General features: G+C 43.8%; 1 protein-coding gene across 2 annotated transcripts in view; it reads left to right on the top strand.

Annotated features, from left to right (window-relative positions):
- Positions 1–19,594, top strand: part of SUFU (SUFU negative regulator of hedgehog signaling) — a 145,230-nt gene extending 125,636 nt beyond the window's left edge. For both annotated transcript variants that reach the window (XM_053692467.1, XM_053692466.1), the window contains exon 12: positions 18,747–19,594. In XM_053692467.1, coding sequence (XP_053548442.1) covers positions 18,747–18,836 — 90 coding nt within the window. In that variant the 3' untranslated portion in view covers positions 18,837–19,594. The remainder of the gene's footprint in view (positions 1–18,746) is intronic.
- Positions 19,595–20,335: the final 741 nt, after the last annotated feature.

The following is a 20,335-nucleotide window of genomic DNA, read 5'->3' as shown; positions in this document are numbered from 1 at the left end:
AGGATCAATCAGGAGAGGGCGTCGGTGATCTTGATAGCTCCTGCGTGGCCACGCAGGACTTGGTATGCAGATCTGGTGAATATGTCATCGGCTCCACCTTGGAAGCTACCTTTGAGACGAGACCTTCTTGTTCAGGGTCCGTTCGAACATCCGAATCTGGTTTCACTCCAGCTGACTGCTTGGAGATTGAACGCTTGATTTTATCGAAGCGAGGATTCTCAGATTCTGTTATCGATACTCTTGTTCAGGCCAGAAAGCCTGTAACTAGAAAGATTTACCACAAAATTTGGAAAAAATATATCTGTTGGTGTGAATCTAAAGGATTCCCTTGGGACAAGGTTAAGATTCCTAGGATTCTATCCTTCCTTCAAGAAGGATTGGAAAAAGGATTATCTGCAAGTTCCCTGAAGGGACAGATTTCTGCCTTGTCGGTGTTACTTCACAAAAAGCTGGCAGCTGTGCCAGATGTTCAAGCCTTTGTTCAGGCTCTGGTTAGAATCAAGCCTGTTTACAAACCTTTGACTCCTCCTTGGAGTCTCAATTTAGTTCTTTCAGTTCTTCAGGGGGTTCCGTTTGAACCCTTACATTCCGTTGATATTAAGTTATTATCTTGGAAAGTTTTGTTTTTAGTTGCAATTTCTTCTGCTAGAAGAGTCTCAGAATTATCTGCTCTGCAGTGTTCTCCTCCTTATCTGGTGTTCCATGCAGATAAGGTGGTTTTACGTACTAAACCTGGTTTTCTTCCAAAAGTTGTTTCTAACAAAAACATTAACCAGGAGATTATCGTACCTTCTCTGTGTCCGAAACCAGTTTCAAAGAAGGAACGTTTGTTGCACAATTTGGATGTTGTTCGCGCTCTAAAATTCTATTTAGATGCTACAAAGGATTTTAGACAAACATCTTCCTTGTTTGTTGTTTATCCAGGTAAAAGGAGAGGTCAAAAAGCAACTTCTACCTCTCTCTCTTTTTGGATTAAAAGCATCATCAGATTGGCTTACGAGACTGCCGGACGGCAGCCTCCCGAAAGAATCACAGCTCATTCCACTAGGGCTGTGGCTTCCACATGGGCCTTCAAGAACGAGGCTTCTGTTGATCAGATATGTAGGGCAGCGACTTGGTCTTCACTGCACACTTTTACCAAATTTTACAAGTTTGATACTTTTGCTTCTTCTGAGGCTATTTTTGGGAGAAAGGTTTTGCAAGCCGTGGTGCCTTCCATTTAGGTGACCTGATTTGCTCCCTCCCTTCATCCGTGTCCTAAAGCTTTGGTATTGGTTCCCACAAGTAAGGATGACGCCGTGGACCGGACACACCTATGTTGGAGAAAACAGAATTTATGTTTACCTGATAAATTTCTTTCTCCAACGGTGTGTCCGGTCCACGGCCCGCCCTGGTTTTTTTAATCAGGTCTGATAATTTATTTTCTTTAACTACAGTCACCACGGTACCATATGGTTTCTCCTATGCAAATATTCCTCCTTAACGTCGGTCGAATGACTGGGGTAGGCGGAGCCTAGGAGGGATCATGTGACCAGCTTTGCTGGGCTCTTTGCCATTTCCTGTTGGGGAAGAGAATATCCCACAAGTAAGGATGACGCCGTGGACCGGACACACCGTTGGAGAAAGAAATTTATCAGGTAAACATAAATTCTGTTTTTACTAGCTTGCATAAAGGGTTAATTTTTTGTGGGCACTCAGTTTGTTATGTGAATTTGGGACAAACGTTTTTGTGTCTGGGAGTAACGTTTTCTGTTTTATGGGACATTTGCTTGAGGGTTCTTTGGGGTTGTTTATAACCCACATGGCTTTCAGGCAGGGTTTGTTAGTTTTGTGTAGGCCCCAGCAACATCGAGTGAGGTGGGCGGGGCCTACATTTACAAGCAGCAAGCAACTTCTCCTGAGGTCCTGAGAGTCTTCTGAGGGACTAATTGAAGCTTTAAACCCCATATTATCGCTTCCTAAGGGCAAGTAGGGCCACAGCAGAGCTGTGGCAAGGTGCTTTAAGGGGTTTTAACCGGTTTTAGACAATTATCAATCCGTTTTTTTCATTTGGGTGTCTATTGCTTTTTTAATTGTGGTGCAATCCTTCTAAAGCTTAGTGGGTACACTGTTAAAATTTCGGAATCTTTGAAGCAATTTTAACCTGTTTTGCAGTTTGTGTATGCCTTTTTTACTCTTAAAGGTACAGTACTGTTTTTGCAAATTTTGTTTTTTTCATTAAAGTGTTTTCCAAGCTTGCTTGCTTCATTACTAGCCTGTTAAAAATGTCTGACACTGAGGAAACTCATTGTTCAATTTGTTTAGAAGCCATTGTGGAACCCCCTCTAAGAATGTGTCCCAATTGTACTGATATGTCTATAAATTGCAAACAGCATATTTTGACTTATAAGAATTTGGCATTACATGATTCTCAGACATAAGGTATCGCCATCTAGTTCTCCCCAAGTGTCACAACCAGTTACACCCGCACAAGCGACGCCAAGTACTTCTATTGCGTCTAATTCTTTCACCTTGCAAGATATGGCTTCAGTTATGAATACTACCCTCACAGAGGTTTTATCTAAACTGTCAGGGTTGCAAGGGAAGCGCAGTAGCTCTGGGTTAAGAACAAATGCTGTGCCTTCTGACGCTTTAGTTGCCGTATCCGATATTCCCTCACAATGTTCTGAGGTAGGGATGAGGGATTTGCTGTCTGAGGGAGAGATTTCTGATTCAGGAAATATGTTCCCTCAGACAGATTCAGATATGACGGCATTTAAATTTAAGCTAGAGCACCTCCGTTTATTGCTCAGGGAGGTTTTAGCTATTTTGGATGATTGTGAACCTATTGTCGTTCCAGAGAAATTGTGTAAAATGGACAAATATTTAGAGGTTCCTGTTTACACTGATGTTTTTCCGGTCCCTAAGAGAATTTCGGACATTGTTACTAAGGAGTGGGATAGACCAGGTATTCCCTTCGCTCCCCTCCTGTTTTTAAGAAAATGTTCCCCATTTCTGACGCCATAAAGGACTCATGGCAGACGGTCCCTAAGGTGGAGGGAGCTATTTCTACTCTGGCTAAGCGTACAACTATACCTATTGAAGACAGTTGTGCTTTCATTGATCCTATGGATAAAAAGTTAGAGGGTCTCCTAAAGAAAATTTTTGTTCATCAGGGTTTTCTTCAACCTATAGCGTGCATTGTTCCGGTAACCACTGCAGCTGCTTTTTGGTTTGAGGCTCTAGAAGAGGCTCTTCAGATGGAGACCCCACTAGATGATATTTTGGACAGAATTAAGGCCCTTAAGTTGGCTAATTCTTTTATTACAGACGCCGCTTTTCATCTTGCTAAGTTAGCGGCAAAGAATTCAGGTTTTGCCATTTTAGCGCAAAGAGCGCTATGGCTTAAGTCCTGGTCAGCTGATGTGTCTTCTAAATCTAAGCTTTTGACCATCCCTTTCAAAGGTAAGACCCTATTCGGGCCTGCACTGAAAGAGATCCTTTCAGACATCACTGGAGGGAAGGGTCATGCCCTCCCTCAAGATAAGTCAAATAAGACAAGGACCAAACAAAATAATTTACGTTCCTTTCGAAACTTCAAGGGTGGTCCTGCTTCCTCTTCCCCTGCTGCAAAGCAAGAGGGGAACTTTGCTCAATCCAAGCCAACCTGGAGACCTTGGAACAAGGGTAAACAGGCCAAAAAGCCTGCTGCTGCCACTAAGACAGCATGAAGGGGGTAGCCATGGGAGTGATCTGCCCAGTTCCGAAAACAGAACAGGGGCAATGTTTCTACTCCAATCTGTTTGTGGTTCCCAAAAAAGAGGGAACCTTCAGACCAATTCTAGATCTCAAGATCCTAAACCAATTCCTAAGAGTTCCATCTTTCAAGATGGAGACCATTCGGACTATTTTACCAATGATCCAGGAAGGTCAATATATGACTACCGTGGATCTAAAGGATGCGTATCTACACATTCCTATCCACAAAGATCATCACCAGTTCCTCAGGTTTGTCTTTCTGGACAGGCATTACCAGTTTGTGGCTCTTCTCTTCGGGTTGGCCACGGCGCCAAGAATCTTCACAAAGGTGCTAGGGTCCCTTCTGGCGGTCCTAAGGACGAGGGGCATAGCAGTGGCGCCTTATCTAGACGACATCTTAATTCAAGCGTCGACTTTCCAACTTGCCAAGTCTCACACGGACTTAGTGTTGGCCTTTCTAAGATCTCATGGGTGGAAGGTGAACGTGAAAAAGAGTTCTTATTCCTCTCACAAGAGTTCCATTCCTGGGAACTCTGATAGATTCGGTGGACATGAAAATATTTCTGACGGAGGTCAGGAAATCAAAGATTTTAACCACCTGCCGAGCTCTTCATTCCATTCCTCGGCCGTCAGTGGCTCAGTGTATGGAGGTAATCGGACTTATGGTAGCGGCAATGGACATAGTTCCGTTTGCTCGCTTGCATCTCAGACCACTGCAACTATGCATGCTCAAACAGTGGAATGGGGATTATGCAGATTTATCTCCTCAGATAAATCTGGATCAAGAGACCAGAGTCTCTCTTCTTTGGTGGTTGTCACAGGATCACCTGTCCAGGGGAATATGTTTCCGCAGGCCAGCGTGGGTTATTGTGACGACTGACGCCAGCCTACTGGGCTGGGGTGCAGTCTGGAATTCCCTGAAAGCACAGGGTTTGTGGACTCAGGAGGAGGCCCTCCTACCGATAAATATTCTGGACTTAAGAGCGATATTCAATGCTCTTCAGGCGTGGCCTCAGCTGGCTTAGGCCGGGTTCATCAGGTTTCAGTCGGACAACATCACGACTGTAGTTTATATCAATCATCAGGGGGAACAAGGAGTTCCTTGGCGATGATAGAAGTTTCCAGGATAATCCGATGGGCAGAGACTCACTCTTGCCATCTATCAGCGATCTATATCCCAGGGGTGGAGACCTGGGAGGCAGATTTTCTAAGTCGTCAGACTTTTCATCCGGGGGAGTGGGAGCTCCATCTGGAGGCTTTTGCTCAAATGGTTCAGCTATGGGGCACACCAGAATTGGATCTGATGGCGTCTCGTCAGAACGCCAAACTTCCTCGTTACTGATCCAGGTCAAGGGATCTCTAGCAGTACCCTGGTTGTTCAACCTGGCTTATGCGTTTCCACCATTCCCTCTCCTTCCGCGTCTGATTGCCAGAATCAAACAGGAGAGAGCTTCAGTGATTTTGATAGCGCCTGCGTGGCCACGCAGGACTTGGTATGCAGACCTGGTGGACATGTCATCTCTGCCACCATGGACTCTGCCACTGAGACGGGACCTTTTGATTCAAGGTCCTTTCAAGCATCCAAATCTAATTTCTCTGCAACTGGCTGGTTGGAGATTGAACGCTTGATTTTATCAAAGCAGGGTTTCTCTGAGTCGGTCATAGATACCTTGATTCATGCTCGAAAGCCTGTCACCAGGAAGATCTATCATAAGATATGGCGTAAATATCTTTTTTGGTGTGAATCCAAAGGCTACTCATGGAGTAAGATCAGGATTCCTAGGATTTTGTCTTTTCTCCAAGAAGGATTGGAGAAAGGATTGTCCGCTTGTTCCTTAAAGGGACAGATTTCTGATTTGTCTATTCTGTTACACAAGGGTCTAGCAGATGTCCCAGACGTTCGGGCTTTTTGTCGGGCTTTAGTTAGAATTAAGCCTGTGTTTAAACCTGTTGTTCCGCCATGGAGTCTCAATTTAGTTCTTAAAGTTATTCAGGGGGTTCCGTTTGAACCCATGCATTCCATAGATATTAAGCTTCTATCTTGGAAAGCTCTGTTTCTAGTTGCTATCTCTTCAGCTTGAAGAGTTTCTGAACTATCTGCATTACAATGTGACTCGCCTTATCTTGTTTTCCATACTGATAAGGTGGTTTTGCATACCAAACCTGGGTTCCTCCCTAAGGTTGTTTCTAACAGGAATATCAATCAGGAAATTGTTGTTCCTTCTCTGTGTCCTAATCCTCCTTCTAAGAAGGACCGTCTGTTGCACAACTTGGACGTGGTTCGTGCCTTGAAGTTTTATTTGCAGGCAACCAAAGATTTTTGCCAATCATCTTCTTTGTTTGTTGTCTATGCTGGAAAGTGTAGAGGTCATATGGCTACGGCTACCTCTCTTTCCTTTTGGCTGAAAAGCATCATCCGTTTGGCTTATGAGACTGCTGGACAGCAGCCTCCTGAAAGAATTACAGCTCACTCCACTAGAGCGGTGGCTTCCACATGGGCTTTTAAAAATGATGCTTCTGTTGAACAGATTTATAAGGCTGCGACTTGGTCTTTGCTTCACACCTTATCCAAATTTTCCAAATGTGATACTTTTGCTTCTTCGGAGGCTATTTTTGGGAGAGAGGTTTTGCAAGCAGTGGTGCCTTCCGTTTAGGTTCCTGTCTTGTCCCTCCCTTCATCCGTGTCCTAAAGCTTTGGTATTGGTATCCCACAAGTATGGATGAATCCGTGGACTCGATACATCTTACAAGAGAAAACAGAATTTATGCTTACCTGATAAATTTCTATCTTTTGCGATGTACCGAGTCCACGGCCCGCCCTGTCTATTCAAGACAGATAGTATTTTTTATGTAAACTTCAGTCACCTCTGCACCTTATAGTTTCTCTTTTTCTTCCTTGGCCTTCGGTCGAATGACTGGGGGGTAGAGTTAAAGGGGGAGCTATATAGACAGCCTCACTGTGGTGCTACTTCCTCTCAGAAAGGACAATATCCCACAAGTTAGGATGAATCCGTGGACTCGGTACATCGCAAAAGAACGAAATTTATAAGGTAAACATAAATTCTGGTTTTTTTTTGTCGCGTTTTCTCCCTAGTCAGGGGCGGTCCTTCCAGGCATTCCATGTGACCAGGAGTTTTATTAAGTTAATCTAGTCCATAATAACAGTGCAAGCTATGGACTCTGACACGTTAGAGGGTTCTCCCTCTTTAACAAGGTCTCATTCCTGTGTTTGTGAGGAGATTCTGGTAGAACAGCCTGCTCAACTATGTTCCACATGCCTTAATAAAGTTACGACATCTAAAATTAATCGGATGTCTAGTACTACTGAGCCGTCCACCTCTGAGGGTTCCCCGTCCTGTGAGGTGCGTTCCCTGCATTCATCTCCAATTGCACATGCAGCACCCCTAAGGTGGATGGTGCTATCTTCACGCTCGCGAAATGGACAACTATTCCCCTCAAGAATAGTTCGTCGTTTTGAGAGCCCATGGATAAAAAGTTGGAAAACATGTTAAGGAAGATGTTTCAACATGTTTGTTTTTTAGCTGGCAACGGCCATAGCCGTGGTTTCCGGAGCTGCAACATATTGGTGTGTATCCCTGTGTGAAATGGTCGAGGGGGAGACTTCCATTGACGAGATACAGGATAAGATTAAGGTGCTGAAGGTCGCAAATTCTTTCATCTGTGATGCCAATATGAAAATTATTCTCCTCAACGCTAAGGTGTCAGGTTTTTCCGTTTTAGCTTGCAGGGCTCTGGCTAAAGTCTTGGTCTGCGGACATGACCTCTAAATCGAGGCTGTTGTCCCTGCCTTTTCAAGGAAAGATTCTGTTTGGTAGAGGATTGGATTCGATCATATCCACGGTGACGGGAGGCAAGGGAGCTTTCCTACCGTAGGATAAGAAGACTAAGCCTAAAGGATCTTCTTTTTGTCCCTTTCGTGCGGACAAGGCCCAGCGCCAGCAGCCCACAGCGAAAGCGGACCAGTTCAAGTGAACGTGGAAGCTGGCTCATTCTTGGAACAAGTCTAAGCAGAGCAAGAAGCCTGCAGAGACAAAATCGGCATGAAGGGGCGGCCCCCGACCAGTCTCCGGACCAAGTAGGGGGCATAATATCTCTCTTCTCAGAAGGCTGGTTGCAGGACGTTCAGGACCCTTGGGTTCTGGAGGTTGTCGCCCAGCGTTACAGGATAGGGTTCAGATCCCATCCGCCCAGGGGCAGATTCTTCCTGTCAAACCTGTCTTCAAGACCAGAAAAGAGGCCTTTCTAGAGTGTGTGAGGGATCTCTCCTCTCTCAGCGTTATTGTACCAATACCCCAAACAGAAAGGGGTCTTAGGGTACGATTCAAATCTTTTCTTTTACAAGATACGATGAGTCCACGGATTTCATCCTTACTTATGGGATATCGCCTCCTGGTCAGCAGGAGGAGGCAAAGAGCACCACAGCAGATATATATATATATATATATATATATATATATATATATATATATATATATCCTCCCTTCCCTCCCACCCTAGTCATTCTATTTGCCTGTGTTAGTTGATAGGGAGAGGCAAAGTGAGGTGTTAGTTTAGATTCTTCAATTAAGAGTTTATTATTTTTAAAATGGTACCAGTGAGTGCTATTTTATTCAGGGTGTAGCTGTATTCCTTGTCAGACTCTAGAATAGAGCTACAGGTGGCTTTTAAGCAATGGGAACTGGGGAGATTTTCATTCTCTCTGCGCCTCCCATACTATGTGCTGCCCTGCTGATGATGGTCTTTGCAGATATTATCTAAAACCCTGTTTTTTCCCACAGATCTACAGGATGGGATAAGAACCTCTTCAGCGTGTGGGACAGATCATGCTGTCGCTCAGCATTGAGGTATGTGCAGTCGTTTCTTTTCTGGGACACAAAGTACCTCAGAACAGACTGTCCTGTATTTTCTATTTAAAGGGGATAATCAACTTGCTCAAATCCTAATGCATGTGTGTATTCCCCTCATTGCTCTGTGACAGCCTTTATTACTGTGGGCTCTTTATGGCTAAAGGCAGACCAGAGGCAGTCACTCTGCAAGATTACTAGCCTGACTGGATATGTTCATCTGGGGTTATGGAATGTGTGCTTGACGCTGGGGAAAGGAATTGCTCAAGGGAGTTATATACTCCGGCACATTCTATTTTGGTATTGATATAACGGATAGTGTGCTTGAGAGGACACATTGAATGGCTTTACGGGCATTCGAAGGTCATTAGGGAGAAACGGAGTGAAGTTCTAGTTGTTTGCTATACAGTTTTTTTCCCCGGGTTACTTGGTTGGTTTACTGCCCATGAAGGGTGGGGCTTATCGTTCGCATGCTTAGCTGCGCAATTGTTGTTATTTCAGGAAGTGACCCGATCGGCAGTGTGTCTTACGGCTCCGGTGTTCCTAAGACCGCATGAAGTAATATCACAGGCGGTCTCAGGCGCGCTGCAAATGAGCAGATAGTCGTCTTGTGGGGACAGGTAGGTGCCGCAGCAGAGCTGTGGCAAGGTTGGTGCAAGTGTTTATTTGTTTTAAACAGAAAATGGAAAAAGTCAAAACGCAATTGCTCAAGTTCAAAAGGAAAAGTAAAAATGCAGTTTCTTTTCTCTTTTCTATTATTGAGTGTTGTGCTGTAATATTTGAAACAATTTTATTTTTTAAAGGCACAGTACACTCGGATTTCAAAAGTTTTTTTTGTTATCATTTAGGTTAAGCTGATTGCATATTATTTATGTTTTAAATAATTATCAGTGTTGCAACCAATATTGCATTTGCTTATTTGTTGTCATGGAAGATCTTCAAAGCAGTACATGTTCTATGTGTTTGAATGCTAATGTGGAACCCCCTGTTATTTTTTTGTCCCTCATGCACTGAGAGGGCATTACAGTTTAGAGAGCAGATTTTCTTTAATAAAAGTATATCTAAGGCGGATGTTTCTCAGGGTTCGGCAGATGAGTATTCCGCAACTTTCTCCCCAAGCGTCACAGCACTTAACGCCCGCCCAAGCGGCGCCAGGTTCTTCTCCAGCTTCTGCTGCATTCACTTTGCAGGATATTGCTGCGGTCATGTCATCTACCCTTTCTGAGGAGTTATCTGCCTTTCCGGTACTCCAAGGCAAACGCAGTAGGAAGGATAACCTCAGTCAATACAGCTTCTGAAGCTCTGATGGCGATCTCAGATGTACCCTCCCAGGGCTCTGAATTGGAGGGTATGGAGGTTCTATCCGAGGGGGAACTTTCTGACTCAGGAAGTGGCTTACCTCTGGCGGATCCAGATACGGTTTCCTTCAGGTTTAAACTTGAACACCTCCGCCTGTTATTGAGGGAGGTTTTGGTGACTCTGGAAGACTGTGAGTCAATTGTGGTTCCTCCAGAGAAATTGAGTAAGTTGAACAGATACTTAGAGGTTCCTTCTTATTCGGATGTATTTCCTGTTCCAAAGAGAACTTCAGAAATTATTGCTAAGGAATGGGAAAGACCGGATATTCCTTTTTCTCCTTCTCCCGTTTTCAAGAAGATGTACCCTATCGGTGACGCCATTAGGGACTCTTGGCAGACGGTCCCTAGGGTGGAGGGAGCTATTTCAACCTTGGCTAAACAAACTACTATCCCTATAGAGGATAGCTGTGCTTTTAAGGACCCTATGGCTAAGACATTGGAGTGTCTGCTTTAAAAAATATATGTTCATCAGGAGTTGCTATTGCAACCGGCGGCCTGCATTGTTACAGTTACGACTGCGGCTGCTTATTGGTTTGATGCTTTAGAAGAGTCTCTTAAAACAGACTTCTTTGGAAGAAATACAAGATGGAATTAAAGCTCTTAAGTTAGCCAATTCTTTTATTACAGATGCTTCTTTTCATATTACTAAATTGGCGGCTAAGAGTTCTGGATTTTCCATTTTAGCACGCAGAGCTTTATGGTTAAAATCTTGGTCTGCGGATGTGTCATCTAAGTCTAAGCTTTTGGCTATTCCTTACATAGGGAAGACCCTGTTCGGGCCTGACTTGAAGGAGATTATTTCTGACATCACGGGAGGTAAGGGTCATTCCCTTCCTCAGGATAAAATGTCCAAACTGAGGGGTAGACAGAGTAATTTGCGTGCCTTTCGAAACTTTAAGGGAACCCCCCCTTCCTCTTCTAAACAGGAAGGTAGCTATTCGCAAGCCAAATCTACCTGGAGACCAAGTCAGTCTTGGAACAAGGGTAAACAATCCAAAAAACCTGCTGCTGTTCCCAAGTCCGCATGAAGGGTTGGCCCCCGATCCGCGACCGGATCTAGTAGGGGGCAGACTGTCTCTCTTTATCCAGGCTTGGATAAGAGATGTTCAGGATCCCTGGGCATTGGAAATAGTGTCTCAAGGATACAAACTGGAATTCAGAAATTCTTCCCCCAGAGGAAGATTTCTTCTTTCACGATTGTCTGTAGACCAGATAAAGAGAAAGGCGTTCTTGCGCTGTGTAAGAGACCTCTCCTCCATGGGAGTAATTTGTCCCGTTCCGATTCAGTAACAGGGACAGGGGTTTTATTCAAATCTGTTCGTCGTCATTCCCAAAAAAGAAGGAACTTTCAGATCTATCTTGGATCTCAAGAGTCTAAACAAGTTTCTCAGAGTTCCATCTTTCAAGATGGAAACTATTCGTACCATTCTTCCATTGATCCAGGAGGGTCAATTTATGACTACCATGGATTTAAAGGATGCATATCTTCATGTTCCTATCCACAGAGATCATTACAAGTTCCTGAGGTTTGCCTTTCTGGACAAACATTTTCAGTTTGTGGCTCTGCCTTTCGGTCTGGCCACGGCATCCAGAATTTTCACAAAGGTTCTGGGGTCTCTGCTGGCAGTTCTAAGACCACGGGGAATTGCAGTGGCGCCTTATCTGGACAATATTCTGATCCAGGCATTGTCTTATCAGCTGGCAAAGTCTCATACCGACATTGTTCTATCCGTCCTGAGGACTCATGGGTGGAAGGTAAATCTGGAAAAGAGTTTGGTAGTTCCACAGACAAGGGTTCCCTTCTTGGGAACTCTAATTGACTCTCTATCCATGAAAATCTTTTTGACGGAGGTCAGAAAATTGAAGATTCTGAACACATGCCGAGCACTTCAGTTCAATCCTCGGCCATCAGTGGCTCAGTGCATGGAGGTAATTGGACTGATGGTAGCGGCAATGGATATCATTCCGTTTGCTCGGTTTCATCTCAGACCTCTGCAACTGAACATGCTCAGACAGTGGAATGGAGATTATACAAATCTGTCTCCTAAAATAAATCTAGATCAGGAGACAAGGGACTCTCTTCTATGGTGGTTGTCGCTGGATCATCTATCCCAGGAAACTTGCTTTCGCAGACCCTCATGGGTGATAGTGACAACGGATGCCAGCCTGTTAGGATGGGGAGCAGTCTGGAACTCCCTGAGGGCCCAGGGTGTATGGACTCGAACTGAGTCGCTACTTCCCATCAATATCCTAGAGTTGAGAGCAATATTCAATGCGCTTCAGGCTTGGCCTCAGTTGGCTTCGGCTGAGTTTGTCAGATTCCAGTGGGACTGTGGCTTACATCAATCATCAGGGAGGAATAAGGAGTTCCTTAGCGATGACAGAAGTAGCCAAGATCATACAGTGGGCGGAGTCTCACTCTTGTTATCTGTCGGCGATCCACATGCCAGGTGTGGAAAACTGGGAAGCGGATTTTCTGAGCAGACAGACATTTCATCCGGGAGAATGGGAGCTCCATTCGGTGGTATTTGCCGACCTGATTCTCAGATGGGGCAGGCCGGAGTTGGATCTTATGGCGTCTTGTCAGAATGCCAAGCTTCCGAGATATGGGTCCAGGGATCCCCAGGCCAAGCTGATAGCTGCCTTGGCAGTACCTTGGTCTTTCAGCCTAGCTTATGTGTTCCCTCCATTTGCTCTCCTTCCCCGGGTGATTCCTCAAGTCAAACAGGAGAGGGCATCGGTGATTCTCATCGCTCCTGCCTGGCCTCGCAGGACTTGGTATGCCGATCTGGTGGACATGTCATCTCATCCACCGTGGAAGCTTCCATTGAGGAAAGACCTTATTCAGGGGCCCTTCCATCATCTGAATCTGGTTTCTCTGCAACTAACTGCTTGGAGATTGAACGCTTGATTTTATCTAAGCAAGGGTTTTCTGATTCGGTCATAGGTACCTTGATTCAGGCACGTAAGCCTGTTACTAGAAAAATTTACCATAAGATATGGCGTAAATATCTTTATTGGTGCAAATCCAAGTGCTGCTCATGGAGTAGGGTTAGGATTCCCAGGATTTTGTCTTTTCTCCAAGACGGATTGGAGAAAGACTTGTCAGCAAGTTCCTTAAAGGGACAGATTTCTGTTTTGTCTATTTTGTTACACAAGCGTCTGGCAGATGTTCAGTCTTTTAGTCAGGCTCTGACTAGAATCAGGCCTGTGTTTAGACTAATTGCTCCTCCTTGGAGTTTGAATTTATTTCTTAATGTTCTTCAAGGGGTTCCGTTTGAACCTATGCATTCCACAGATATTAAGCTATTATCTTGAAAAGTTTTATTTTTGGTTGCTATTTCTTCTGCTAGCAGAGTATCTGAGCTTTCGGCATTACAATGTGATTCTCCGTATCTTATTTTTCATTCGGATAAGGTGGTGTTACGTACCAAACCTGGTTTTCTTCATAAGGTTGTTTCATATAAAAATATTAATCATGAAATTGTTATTCCTTCTTTGTGTCCTAATCCTTCTTCCAAGAAGGAGAGACTGTTACATAATTTGGACGTGGTCCGTGTCTTGAAGTTTTACTTGCAGGCCACTAAGGATTTTCGTCAATCATCTTCCCTATTTGTTGTGTTTTCCGGGAAACGTAGGGGTCAGAAGGCTACGGCTACCTCTTTCTTTTTGGCTGAAGAGTATCATCCGTTTTGCATATGAGACTGCTGGACAGCAGCCTCCTGAAAGAATTACGGCTCATTCCACTAGGGCTGTGGCTTCCTCATGGGCATTCAAAAATGATGCTTCTGTTGAACAGATTTGCAAAGCTGCAACTTGGTCGTCTCTTCACACTTTTTCCAAATTTTACAAATTTGATACTTTTGCCTCGTCTGAGGCTGTTTTTGGGAGGAAGGTTCTTCAAGCAGTGGTGCCTTCCGTTTATGTTCCCTGTCTTGTACCTCCCTTTTCATCCGTGTACTATAGCTTTGGTTTTGTATCCCATAAGTAAGGATGAAATCCGTGGACTCATCGTATCTTGTAAAAGAAAAGGAAATTTATTCTTACCTGATAAATTTGTTTCTTTACGATACGATGAGTCCACAGCCCACTCTGTTTTTTCTAAGACAGGTGTTTAATTTTGTTAAACTTCAGTCACCTCTGCACCTTGGCTTTTCCTTTCTCTTCCTAACTTCGGTCGAATGACTGGAGTGGGAGGGAAGGGAGGAGCTATATATACAGCTATGCTGTGGTGCTCTTTGCCTCCTCCTGCTGACCAGGAGGCGATATCCCATAAGTAAGGATGAAATCCGTGGACTCATCGTATCGTAATAGAAACAAATTTATCAGGTAAGAATAAATTTCCTTTTTGTGGTTCCAAAGAAGGAGGGCACGTTCCACCTGATTCTGGACCTAAAGTGTTTAAACAAGTTTGAGTGTTCCATCGTTTAAAATGGAAACGATCATATCTATTCTGCCTCTAGTTCAATAGGGACAGTTCATGACAACTATAGACTTGAAGGACGCTTACCTTCATGTGCCAATTCACAGGGACCACTTCAAGTTCCTAAGATGTGTGTGTTGGTTTCTGGACCAACACTTCCAGTTTGTGGCCCTCCCATTTGGTCTGGCGACGGCCCCGAGAGTCTTCACGAAAGTTATGGGGGCGCTACTTGCAGTGGCCAGAGCCAGAGGCATTGCTGTGGCGCCCTACCTGGACAACATCCTAGGCCAGGCGCCGTTGCTCAGTCTTGCAGAGGATCATTCGACGGCTCTTCTTCTTTTGCTCCAATCTCACGGTTGGAAGATCAGCTCAGGAAAGAGTTCCCTGGTTCCCAGCAACAGGGTGGAGTTCCTGGGCACGATAATAGATTCTATGTCCATGAAAATATTTATCACAGACCATCGACACAGGAAGATTGTGTCCTCTTGTCTTGCCCTTCAGTCCTCCTCAAGCCCCTCGGTGGCTCAGTGTATGGAGGTGATCGGACTCATTGTTTCCAGCATAGACGTCATTCCATTTGCCAGGTTCCATCTCAGACCTCTTCAATTGTGCATGTTGAGACAGTGGAACGGCGATCATTCAGATCTATCTCCGCAGATATCCATGGATGTTCGGACTCGGATCTCTCTCTTGGTGGATCCGTCCCGAGCAACTGTCCATGGGGACATCCTTCTTGAGACCATCCTGGGAGATTGTGACCACGGACGCGAGTCTGGCAGGATGGGGGCATGTTTGGGGTGCCAGGATGGCACAAGGCAAATGGATCCGTGAGGAATCTCTCCTTCCGATAAATATTCTGGAATTCTGAGCAATCTACAATGCTCTGAAGGCATGGCCTCCTCTGGGGTCGTTCAGCTTCATCAGATTCCAGACTGACAACATTACCATGGCGGCTTACATCAACCATCAGGGGGGTACGAGGAGCTCCCTAGCCAAGAGGCAGGGATCTTGGAGTGGGTGGAATCCCACAGCTGCTCGCTATCAGCGATTCACATTCCAGGTGTAGACAACTGGGAAGAAGATTTTCTCAGCAGGCAATCCTTCCATCAGGGGGAATGGTCTCTCCACCCTGAAGTGTTTGCAAAGATTTGTCTCAGGTGGGGATCTCCGGAGATAGATCTCATGGCGTCCAGACTCATTCGCAAGCTAACCCGTCACGGGTCGAGGTCCAGGCATCCCCAGGCAGAGCTGATAGATGCCTTGGGGGTTCAGCCTAGCTTACATTTTTCCACCGTTACCACTTCTACCTTGTGTAGTGGCACGGATCAAACAGGAGCGAGCTTCGGCCATTCTGATTGGTCCATCGTGGCCGCGGTGGATCTGGTTTGCGGATCTGGTGGGGATGTCATCCTCACCGCCGTGGAGGTTACCCTGTCGCAGGGATCTCCTGGAACAGGGACCTTTTCAACATCAAAATCTCGATTCTCTGAGGCTGACTGCGTGGAGATTGAACGCCTAATCTTGGCCAAGAGAGGCTTTTCTGAAAGTGTAATTGATATGCTAATTCAGGCAAGGAAGCCAGTCACTCGTCGCATCTACCATAAGGTGTGGAGGACTTACTTGTCCTGGTGTGAGAAGCATGGATAGCTTTGGCATAAGGTGATGGTATCCAGGATCCTGGCCTTTCTCCAAGAGGGTTTGGAGAAGGCTCTTGCCGCCAGTTCCTTAAAGGGACAGATTTTGGCATTATCAGTCTTGTTGCATAGGAGACTCGCTGAGTTCCCTGACATACAATCTTTTGTTCAGGCTCTGTCTAGAATCAGACCTGTCTTTAGACAGTCTGCTCCTCCATTGAGCTTAAAGGGACAGTTTACTCAAAAATGTTCTCTTCTTTAATTTGTTTCCAATAATCTACTTTACCTGCTGGAGTGTATTAAATTGTTTACAAGTATTTCCATTACCCTTATATTGGCATTTGAAATAGTTAATGTAGCCTGTGGTATCCCCACCCATCCTGAACGTTTTTGGCCTCAAGGCAAAGCTGTATTGACTCAGCCAGTAGAAGAAACTACACTCTGAGTGGGTTATAGAAGAGATAAGGTAATAAAATGTTAATTTTCCATTGTTCTCTCCAAGTATTGGTAATTAGTTTACAGACCGATATAAGATAAAGAAGCAGGTATATGTACACAATGTGATTAAGTAATGAGATCTGATTATACCTACAAGCTCAACCCATTTTATTAGGTTGTGGCCTCAAAACACAAAATCAGCTAATTCATATACTCAAATAAGCCTTAAAAAGCAAATCTCATACATTTTATACTCTGCAGCTGGTAAAAAAGTAATTGGAAACACATTAAGGGTAAAAACAATTTTACAGTATATTGCCCCTTTAAACTTGGTCCTTAAGGTATTGCAGAAGGTTCCATTTGAGCCTATGCACTCCATTGACATTAAGATTCTGTCCTGGAAGGTTCTTTTCCTGTTGGCCATTGCATCGGCACACAGAGTATCTGAACTGGATGCCTTGCAATGTGAGCATCCTTATCTGGTTTTTCATGCGGTTAAGGCTGTGCTTCGCACTAGTTTGGGGTTTCTACCCAAGGTGGTGTCTTACTGTAACATCAATCAGGAAATAGTTGTTCCTTCTTTGTGTCCTAACCCTTCTTCTTCGAAGGAGAGGTTACTTCATAACCTGGATGTGGTTCGTGCCTTGAAGTTCTATCTTCAGGCTACAAAGGATTTCAGACAGTCTACATCTCTCTTTGTGGTGTATTCTGGGAAGCGTAAGGGGCAAAGGGCCTCTGCTGCTACTTTGTCTTTTTGTTTGAGAAGCTTGATTCGCTTGGCTTATGAGACAGCGGGACATAAACCTCATCAGAGGATCACGGCTAGAGCTGTGGCTTCGTCTTGGGCCTTCAAGAATGAGGCCTCTATGAAGCAAATTTGTAAGGCGGCTACCTGGTCCTCCTTACACACTTCTACAAGGTTTTACAAATTTTACGTTTTTGCTTCCGTGGAAGCTGTTTTTGGGAGAAATGTTTTGAAGGCTGTGGTGCCCTTAGATTAGGGTCTGCTTTTTACCCTTCGGGTTTCATTCAGTGTCTCCTAGAGCTTGGGTATATGTTCCCACTAGTAATGAATTAAGCCGTGGACTCTCCTCCCCTTTAGATGGAAAACATAAATTATCCTTACCTTATAATTTCATTTCCTTTGAGGGAAGGAGAGTCCATGGCTCCCGCCTATATCTCCGATGGGCGTACCTAAATTTAATTCATCTTCTGGCACCATTTATACCCTGATGTTTCTCCTACTGTTCCTTGTTCCCTCTGCAGAATGACTGGGGGATGAGGGAAGTGGAGGAGGTATTTAAGCCTTTGGCTGGGGTGTCTTTGCCTCCTTCTGGTGGCCAGGTTCTTAATTCCCAACAGTAATGAATGAAGCCGTGGACTCCCCTCCCCTCGATGGAAATTAAATTATCAGGTAAGCATAATTTATGTTTTGAGAGGGGTCATGGAGGGATCAGGGGGTGGGATGTGTCAGGTGGGAGGCTGATCTCTACACTAAAGCTAAAATTAACCCTACAAGCTACCCAATTAACCCCTTCACTGCTGGGCATAATACAAGTGTGGTGCGCAGCAGCATTTAGCTGCCTTCTAATTACCAAAAAGCAATGCCAAAGCCATATAAGTCTGCTATTTCTGAACAAAGGGGATCCCAGAGAAGCATTTATAACCATTTGTGCCATGATTGTGCAATAATTTCAGTGAGAAACCTAAAATTGTGAAAAAGTTAACGTTTTTTAATTTTTTTATTATTTGATCACATTTGGCGGTGAAATGGTGGCATGAAATATACTAGAATGGGCCTAGATCAATACTTTAGGTTGTCTACTTAAAAAAAATATATAGTTTTGATAGGTAAATATAAAAAAGGCTCTATTTCTGTTTAAATGTAGTGATGCTAAAAATGCTCTGGTCTTTTGGGGAAGTTTTTGTCTAAAATGTCCTTAAGGGGTTAAGACACATGCACACTTGTGAGTTTTCCTCCATCTGCTCTTTATGCTTCATTCATTTTTATCTTAGAATAAAAGATCCCTTAATTCAGAACATTTTTTTTTATACTCTGGCTAAGATAGAGTAGAGTTAAAAATATATATGGGCACAAGTCAATTGTTAAATATTGTTATAGTCTTGAGGGACCAAACCAAGGGTAAATAGATCTGGTCCATAATGTTGTGTTTTTATTGGGGGTTTTAATGGTGAATTATAGATCTCATTATTGCTGATACTATTATTAGGTTAGTTATAGGGTATGTGCTATTATGATTTTTTTATTTATTCATTTTTTTCTATACAGTTGAAACTTCCCAAGGAATACAGTTGGCCTGAAAAGAAACTGAAAATTTCTATTCTACCAGACACAGTGTTTGATAACCCATTACCATGAGGCTGGATTTAAATTGACAAGTCTTTCTGAGATATGGAAGAGCCAGCATGCACTTTCCTTTAGTGAGCACCATTTCGTTCTTTTAAAGCCAAAGGAAAATGATTTACTGCACAATCAATGATTCATGGGACATTTGAACACATTGCATAGAAAATCCCCCTTTTATGAACTGAAATATACATTTCCAGTTCAACATCCTATGGAAGGGCCCTATACATTGAGGTTCTCTCTTGTAATCCTTACAGGTAGCTAAGGGTTTAAATAAGGACACTTTTTATTGGCACAGAGAAACAATACATATATTGCTTTAACATTTTGTCAATCACGTTTCTGATATATATGTATTCAGCCAGCTGATGGATATTAAGAACACTGGATACCGTTAGTAGCTAGACCACTGACTGCATGAGACTGTGTTTTGGGCAGTGTATTTGCAATGTCTAAAGGGTTTGCCAAATATTTAATTGATCCTTGAGAATTGTTAGTTTATTTTCATGTTGAAATGAATAATGTGCACAAGATACAATAAGCTGTTTTATCTATATTGATATTAGCATATGTATTGCCAAATATGTTTTATAACTTCACACATTTGTATGCAGAAGATTGTATTAGAACACTGAACATTAAATACATGTGGGATGTTTTGTTAGAGAAAATGTTGACTTAAACCTTTTATGATTTGTACATTCTATTATTCTTTTACAGAGTTCTTAAAATAAATGGTTTTGGACAGCCAATCAAAACCTTTACAGTAAGCAGTGGTTTCTCTGCAGAGTGAATTTACACCTAGAGCAAAGTTTTGGTACCTTTTTTTATATTGTATGGCATCCCTATATTTATTTTTCTTATTTTAAGAATGTTATCATTTCTAATGATCTTCTCATTCAAAACTTAAAGGAATACTTAACCCAAATTTTTTTCTTTCATAATTTAGAGCAGTGTTTTTCAACCAGTGTGCCGTGGCACACTAGTGTGCCGTGAGAGATCCTCAGGTGTGCCACGGCAGACTGACAACAGTGTGACATATTTTTTAAACTTTGCTTGTTTTTTACTCACAGTGCAGGGGTAGTTTGTAGGAGTATCAAACCACAGAACCGGCAGTGCTCAGGATACCTTGCTCACCAGCAGGATGTTTGCACCGTCTATTCAGCCATCTTCACGCTGTTAGCTGCAGCACGCTTGTATCCCTCTGCTCTCTGTACACAGTCCTCCGTTGATGACGTCATCCACCGGTGCCACTCACGAGCGCTCCGTCCGACGCTCCACAGCACAAACCACCAAGCAACAGGCACAGGAAGGCACCCGGTCTCCTACTCTCCAAAGGACCACAGCAACAAGAAAAGGGCAAACGGCAAACATGATATCCAAGGTATCCAAGGACAGCAGCCAGACGTTAAGGTAAAAGCAAAATAGTCTTTATTTGACTTGTAACATGAATGTACAGGCTAAATGTCAAACATGTTTCGTATAGGAATACTTAATCAACTTCATCAATG

This window comes from Bombina bombina, chromosome 9, assembly GCF_027579735.1.
Source record: "Bombina bombina isolate aBomBom1 chromosome 9, aBomBom1.pri, whole genome shotgun sequence".
NCBI lineage: Eukaryota > Metazoa > Chordata > Amphibia > Anura > Bombinatoridae > Bombina > Bombina bombina.
The sequence above is the reverse complement of the archived record's forward strand: the minus strand, read 5'-3'. Positions and strand labels throughout refer to the sequence as shown.